This window comes from Camponotus floridanus, unplaced genomic scaffold (assembly GCF_003227725.1).
Source record: "Camponotus floridanus strain SB8 unplaced genomic scaffold, Cflo_v7.5 scaffold624, whole genome shotgun sequence".
Classification (NCBI taxonomy): domain Eukaryota; kingdom Metazoa; phylum Arthropoda; class Insecta; order Hymenoptera; family Formicidae; genus Camponotus; species Camponotus floridanus.
Window position 1 is genome coordinate 3,527 of NW_020229797.1, and position 8,517 is coordinate 12,043.

Genomic DNA, 8,517 nt, shown 5'->3' on the forward strand with positions numbered 1-8,517 from the left:
GCGCGATTAATTAATGCAAGATCATGTTACTGTTTCCCATTTCTTTCTGCCCTCTCCCGAACAAACGCACCCTGTACTCTCCGTAAGGATTTGGAAATCCTTCGAGAAAAAAAATAAAATTCATCGTTTTTAAGACACGAAAAAAATCTGAAAGAATCTGGAAAAGAACAAGTTATTTATTAGAAAAAATAAATATGATTAATCTTTTCGCAGAAATGATCTCTCTTTTAATAGGATTCAGTAATAGAAAAATATAATTTTTTAAGTAAATAATGGAACTGCTATCCCTTCCAATCTTAAATTTATTATCAGGAGCGAAATTTGTTTTTGAAAAAAGAAAAGTTATATGAAAGTTAGATGAAAGAAATAAATAAGGTTAATCTTTTCGCTTTTCAAATATGTATCTCTTTTAGTAGAGGATTCAGTAATAGAAAAATATAATTTTAAACAAATAATGAAATCTTTCCCAAAAGACATTCATTTCATTAATGGAGATCCTCAATTTATTGTCGAGGACAAGATTTATTTGATTTTTAGAAAGATAAGTTGTATATTAGATAAAAAAATCAAGAGAGGATTAATCTCTTCGTAGATATTATCTCTTTTAGCAGGATTCATTAATAGAAAAATATAATTTTAAACAAACATTATATGTGTGCAATATATATGTGAAAATGCTATCTCTTCGAGAAAAAGACATTGATTTGATTAATGGAGATTTTAAATTTACTATCGGGACGAGATTTGTTATTTTATCGATACTGATCGAAATCATCCATGTTGCATCATCGCGTAATGCTGGAAATCCTGCGTATTCCCGAGGTCAGGAGGTCACGGTAATCCCGGGCTTTAACTGACAGTCACACATTGCACAAATTTGAATCTCTAGTCGCACGATTCTTGCGCGTCACAAATTGCGTGAGCGCAGCTACGTCAACGCGATTTCCACTTGTCGCAAATATTTGCAAAGTCGACGAAGCGCCACGATATCATTTTATTGACGCGACATTATCACCCACATAATTGGAATACTTGTAACACAAGCGAAACGCAACTATTATACAATATATTCGCATAGATTGTACTCGATACAAATTTTAAATTCTAAGTTTAATTATGTACGATAAACTTGCTTTTTTCCTGTAAATTTAAAATATAATTTCCAAATAAAGAGAAAGCTCTTAATCAAATTTATTTAGAACAGAGATCGGTTATCTGTACTTTTAAATATATCAAAGGAAATATGTTACTGGAATCAGATAAAATTGGCAAATCTTAAACGTATTGGATGCCAAAACTGTTTATTTTCATAACACGTTGATTCATATCTATATCACAATCGCTATTTCAGCAAGGCTGTAATAATTTGAACAATTCAAATGCTTTTAAATATTCTAATAAATTATTCCAAACTAAAAAAAAAATTAATAACATTTTGATGTTTCAATGACTAACGCTATTCCATTTATACGCATGTTAAAATGACTATGAATAATTTTTTGTTGTGAACACCGAAGAAAACAAGAATTGTTTGCTCACGCACGAAGAGATATCGTAGCCAACGATTAGGATGATATTTATATCCCCGCAAAGATCACAATAGATGATCTATATATAACCAGTTCGTGACATACGCGCGTTAACCGGAATAAGAAAATAAACACGCGATATATACATATCGGATCGCTTAAAGTGGCTAAAATGGAAATACGAGTATCTCTCGAAGGCGTGGGAATAGTGCTTTTTGTACGTCACACGTGTCCGAAGGACGTATGCCAAATGGGGTGCCGACAGAGACAGAGAGCGAGAGCGCAAATATTGGCTACGCGCGATGTACAAGTAATTTCCGGCTGTTCATTGGCACATATACTTATTAATACTTAACGCATAAAAACATATACACACAATCAAAATGAAACGTACAACATGAAAGATACAAATTCAAATAAAAGAGATTATGTATTTATATAATATTCTGCAATATTATATAAACATTTGTAATCAATAATTATAATTTGAACGAATTATAATTGTAATTTAAACGGGCTACCTTTTATTGTTGCTTGTATATTTTTTGATTTAAAAAATATAAAAATAAACAATATTATATTTCACGTTTATTTAATGATGTAGTTTATATGCAAAAAACTTTACTAATTTTTAATATCTTTTACACAAATTTTTCTAATCTTAGAATATATAAAAACGAAAATCGATGTCTGTTCTTTCGAATAAGAAATTTGGAAAGAATATTTCTTTTTATTCTAATCTTATTTTAAATTTATCAAAAATATTATTACTTATCAAATATATTATTATTTATCTATTATTCTATTATTATCTAATATATTATTACTTAGCTATATACATGTTAACTTTTATAGACTGATTATATATAACAATCTTGATGTAATTATATATAACATATAGAACAATAGGAGCTTAAACAAAAAATATTTTACATAACATTCTATCTTATCATATTTTCGTATTTATCATATTGCGATAAATCGTTAGGTTTCTTCAAGCAAGGGAGTGTGCAATTTTTCTGGCTCAAAAGGAATATTTTGTTTATTGCCAGGCATTAACATAGGAATAACTTTAACGCGAAATTCGTATGGCATAAAATCCTGACAAAAATGATAAAAATCATTACGGGTACCGATGATATTTAAACGAGCCATTTCCTTCATCAGAGCTTCTAATTCCAATTTTAATTCTGATACTTTTTACGACGTTCGATGATGGATACTATCTTGGCCAGCAGCAACACGAATTTCTCGGATCGCATTCTAGTCGACAATTGATATTTCGGCTCCATACGTTTCCACAAGAACTTATAGAAATGATCTGTAACCCAGTGTTTGGGTCGAGGAAGTCTTGGTGGTTTGTACACCTTTCCATTTACTAGGTATGCCTTATCAACAAACTTTGGAGATTTTTTTTCTTAGTAGGTTGTTTACGCATATTACTAAGGAGTTTCACATTTGTCGCTTTTGATGCAGATTTCTTTCTTCTCATCAGCTTATTCTTATCCTGGCCAACTCGTGAGTTTTTAATTTGTCTACCTCCGCTTTAATCTTCTCAAAAGCCTCAACATTGACAACTTGCGATGTTAACAAGTTCCGAACGTGTGATGTAGATGCACCTTGTGCTGTAAAAAATTTATCTTGCCGTAGCAATTTATCACTTCTAGCTTTACGTGTTTCCATCTCATTAATATTCTTCTATCAGTAGACATCACATTTGCATGTTCTTTTGAAATTTCAGATTTTGTTTCTTATAGAGTTGCGGCTAAACGAAATTTGTTTCTTGTTTGGTGATGCTTCAGATTTGTCTTCACTTATTACGCTCCTCTGTGAACTAGATTTTGATACATTCACGTTACTTTCTGAGAATTTATTTTCTTTTTTGGTTGCACATTAAGTTTTTTCAGATACATTTCGCACATTATTTGATGATGATATTTTAAGAGATGTTTCAAAATCTTCATTTATATGACTCATTGATTGTGAATATCTTTCCATTACTACCTGTTCATGTCCTTTGCTATTTTCTGTTGTAATTTTTATCTTGCTCAACAGAAATGTGATGATCTTCAGCTGACATAGCAATATTACTTTTTCTTGCATTAATACTGCCATCCTCCATAAGTATGTCCTTGAATGGATTATTCAGACTCTTTTTACGTAAAGGTGAAATTTTTGATTTTAACTTCAAATATGCAGGCTTTTTAGTGCGAAATTCATCATTGTCCAAAGATGAATTACTTGTATTTTGTTCATTGTTATCTTGGACTTGTGCTGACATATCTAATGAATGTTTTTTAGTCGTTTTTCTTAAACTTCTACGAATAGGTGAACTTGAGAGCACATTTTCAAGTGTAACATCAGTTTTTTTCTTAAGTCTATTAGCACTCTTTTTTGAAGGACTTAATGATTTGTTCTTAAGATTTTGCATCATGAACATCAATCTCCTTGTTCTGATTATGTTCAAGCAAGATGTATCTCTATTTTCAGCCAGAGCACTTTTAAAAGGATTTGTATCCGTATTATTTCGTTCCATAAGATGAGATTTAAATTTGAAACGTTTACGATTACTAACTTCAATATACTATCATTACTAGTTTCAACAGTCTTATTAATATCAATATAACATTATTTTCAAGCATTGCTGGTTGAAATTGATGAATTTGAAGGGCCAGCTTCATTATTCTCAAATGATAATGTTTTTGACATTTGTATTGTTTTTATTCGATCAATATGATCTTTACTTGTATTAATATTTTGATCAATATGATCCTTATTTGTATTAACACTTTGATATATTGAATGATTGGATTTTTTTTCTAATGTAACTGATTTTTTCCTGACATCTGAATTATCATTTTCTTCTTACTATATCTTGGAAGAGATTATGACTTTTTGTTTCTTCTCCACTTTTTCTCTTAAAAATACTTGACTTTAATTTTACAATACTTGGACTTAGACTTGAGCTTGAATCATGATTAATTTCCTCTAACTTCTTTTCCGAAACTTCTTTATCTGAATTGTTAGGCAAATTGGAATATTTTCTTTGTTTCATACGTAATTTTAATGGAACAGATACTTTAGCATTATTGAAAACATCCAAAAAGGCATTGCTATTGCTTTTTCTTCTTGATACTTTTAATTGAACTTTTTTTCTTTTTTAAAATATGTTCTCTTTCTGATTCAGATGTTGACGTTTCCAAAACATTAGTTCTAGTCATTACTGTAAAATATATGTGCTATTAATACATTATAATATTCATATTGTAAAATTATTTTGTAAATTCATACCTGCACTTATGCTTTTAGGTCTTGATCTTGTTGAAGTATTGGCTTTTACTATTAGGGGATTCCAAATATTTCCACCATTGTGATGGCGTGTGTCAGATACTAATTCCGAATTTGGATTCAGTTGAGGTGTTTCATTTTTGGCATTATATATTAACGAATTTGGGGAAGACATTCTCGTTCAAATTCCGCCAATGTGTTTGCTCTGAATAAAAAGATATATTATACAGTTAAAATTTCATTAAAATCTCGTTTGCAAATTTAGTTCACAAAAAATAAAGTAAGTCGTAAAAAAAAATAAAGGGAAAATATATTCATACCTTTCTTTATTTTACTTATTGAACCGCTAATGGACAGCCATTTTAGAATCCAAGATCTCAGCGCCCTCTTCTTCTTCTTTGAATTTTTATGGCCACTTCTGATCTAGAAGCCTCAGCGCCCTCAGATACCAAATGACCAAAACAAAATTCTCTCTGCCATAGATATATAAGATTATAGAAAGATATCCTTTCTGAAATAAAATCAATATCCTGCCCAATATCCATCCTAAAGTTTTTTACACAGGACAATAAGTGTAGTGATACATATATGTCAAAAAATTCTAATATAAAATATAAATAAGAATATGTACAATTTGTAAAAAAAAATTACCAAATATGTTAAAGAATATATCTAAGATATAACAGATTAAATAAAATAGATACGCAAAAACACATAACTTTTATAACAAAATTAATATTCATTTAATTAATCCACAGATACTGCTGTACATAATTAAATTGTTGCATATTTATAATTACAAGTTGTACAACGTACATGATAAATACAAATTTATGTTTTTGTTTTTATTACTCGGTCCACTATCTTGATCATCAGACTGGAAAATCGTTTTTGGTTGCGTTTTCTTATATGCAGGTGCGATCCAATAAGGTTCCTCCTCAGCTATTTTGCGTACTTCAGAATGGCCTCTCTGGGATCTTGATCATCCTCTATTCGTTTACTCAATCCGAGATTACGTATAACATAAGAGCTGAGTGTTCCTCCAGAAGATGCTACTCTGCCACCTTGTCCGGATGTAATTGGTAGATCAGGACGCCTCGATTTGACTGGATCCAGCCTATCTTTCTCCATCTGCTTGCGAACTGACTTTGGTCTATCCTGACGGAACAGAGGAAGTGCATGAGGTGTTATGATCTGTTGAGTGGACATTATCTCAATGTGTTTCTGCTTCATGTGTGTCTTGACAACACACAGTTTGGCTCCTCTCATGCTTTTCTTGGAATCATAATACACCTTGACAATACCATTACCACAACCAACAAACACTTGATTCAATTTTGGATGCCACAAGGTCTTGATTACATGTGAGTTTGTCACAGGATTTCTCTGACTAGATCAAATGTCTTACTGTCATAAAACAGCAACCTGCCAGTTGTTTTTCCCTTGTTCAGAATTCTCCAGTAACAATCATTGAATCATCTGGACTAAACATGCAATCTGTTGTGTCGTAACGTGAAAACAGTCCCTTTATTTCAAAGACTGGCGATTTAAATGCTCGTAAATCCCACAATTTCAATGTGTCGTCGCAACTTCTACTCGCTAGCATCTGTCCAAGGTACGAAAAGCTCAAGCTTGATATCTCATTACCTTGTGCATGGGCGCCTCTCAATATGAGAGATGGATTCACAAAATTCTTTCTGCGATCCCACATCTGAATCGAACCATCTATGCATCCGCATGCGACAGCTGCACCCTCTCGACTGTAAGCACAAGTGGTGGGTATTGTTTTTACACCATTCTGCGCTCTGCATTTTATCAGACTTTTATGCCCACGTGGCCTATATAGAATCCATATTCTACAAGTACTGTCTTGCGAACAGGTCAAATATTCCTCTTTAGTAAAACGGATGCCAACAGCCGCTATTCAAACTAGCAGTGTGACCCTTTGTACGCGCCATGTCTGTAATATACTGATCCCCCTTCACAGTCTCACACTTTTCAAAGCCATCCCGGTCCAAAACTTTCGCCTGTGCCGATCCTGATATCACTAATATTACATCTCCAGTCGTGGAATATTGTAAACATTTGATAGGGTGATTCTCACAAGGCTGCAAGGTCCTGAAACTCTTCATGGATGTATCCATACCAGCGAAATCCCAGAAGCAGACATCGTAATCAACAGATCCAGATGCTAATCGAGCTCCGGATGGATCTGCAGCGATGGCGATGACCGCTTTGGTGCCATGATTCATTGAAACCTCGTGTGTACAAGGAATCTTGTCTCTTAGCGTTACTTCTTCCTCGGCATCGGACGATTCGTCATCATCGTCGCTCTCGTCCTTCCTCTTTTCTTTTTCTTTCTTTTCCTTTGTCGCATCTGAATCAACGGACAACGAAGACGGTAACGGTGGGCCGATGAAATCATCCTCATCATCGCTCTCTTCGTTGTCATTCTTCTCGGACTCTTCGGTACTTTTGTCGGGAGACTTATCCGCCGCAAGTGCAGCTGGTTTATTGCTGCTGATGGTCTTGGTGATGTTCTCCAGCATTTCCTGAACGTCGAACGACTTGGCTTTCTTACCGAAGCCCGTGATGCCCATCAACTTCTGCATATTTTGAGTCTCCTCCTCATCCTCCGGCTTGATCTCCTCTATCTTTTTCACATTGTTCTCCTCACGTTTTTTGCCAAACGTGCCGAATCCGGAGTTCGAGACTTCGACAGATGCCTCGGTTGTCGGTTTTTTCTAAGTTTCTGCTTATCTTGCCGAAGGTTATGGTCTTCTTCGAATTCATATTGCCGATTTAATTGTGACTTGATATTAAGTCAACAGAGTATCTACTTACTTGTATGACATGACGTATAACAATCAACATAAAATAAAAAATTCAACAACTTATATACAATTATACTTATTGTTTGTTTCGTGCTTGTGAAAAATATTTTTCAAAGATGAAATAATCGAATATGAGAAATGTCAAACTCTCGAGAGAAAACAGAGAAAACCATTGTAGAAAACTTTATATTGTAGAAATCCCACAAAACTAGTGATATCCATGGCAGGAAGCAGAGAGAAACCTGAGAGCGGCCACCTCGCTTTAACGGGTATATTGTCCTAATGCGCTCCCTGACAAAGTGGACGTCAACTACATCATTACAGTCGATAATAATACATGGTTCGTGTCTGAGCTATGGTTCATGTCCAAGCTATGGAGTGACCCCAAAAGTGATACTCCCTCTATGGACATTCAAAACATGGACATGAACTACAAAGTCAAAGTCCATAAATGTTCTCAGAGGGTAATATATAATTGGCACAAATTTCTGGTTTTGTTCCGTGCTCTGTGCACGAAATGCCGGTAGCACCAGTGCTATATAACAATTAAATACTTATGTGTGTAAATTGATAATAAATAAATTATTCAATCGCGACAGATACTGTAATATTCAAAGATGAAATAAAATATTTTTCAAAATAAATTGGTAAATAATACGGCTCTATGTATTTATCAAAATGATAATTAAGTAAGAGCATTAAGAGCCCACAAAACGCGGATGGCAATGCGTAAATTATTTCGAACATTAATTGTTCACGAAATTTTTTTTTTTTTTTTTTTAAATGCGTTATTAGGAGAACACGATTTGTAAAGAGGTCATCAACGCATTATCGACCTCCTCGCAAAATATATTCTCCTGATAATA

At 33.4% G+C, this 8,517-nt stretch overlaps 1 protein-coding gene across 1 annotated transcript; it reads right to left on the reverse strand.

Annotated features, from left to right (window-relative positions):
* Positions 1-5,613: 5,613 nt before the first annotated feature.
* LOC105247999 (gastrulation defective protein 1 homolog) lies at positions 5,614-7,761 on the reverse strand. The gene is given in 6 exon segments (XM_020026486.2): positions 5,614-5,768; positions 5,771-6,199; positions 6,202-6,270; positions 6,273-6,720; positions 6,722-7,552; positions 7,554-7,761. Coding segments are annotated over 6 exon segments (1,989 nt in total). The 5' UTR covers positions 7,611-7,761.
* Between the last annotated feature and the right edge of the window lie 756 nt (positions 7,762-8,517).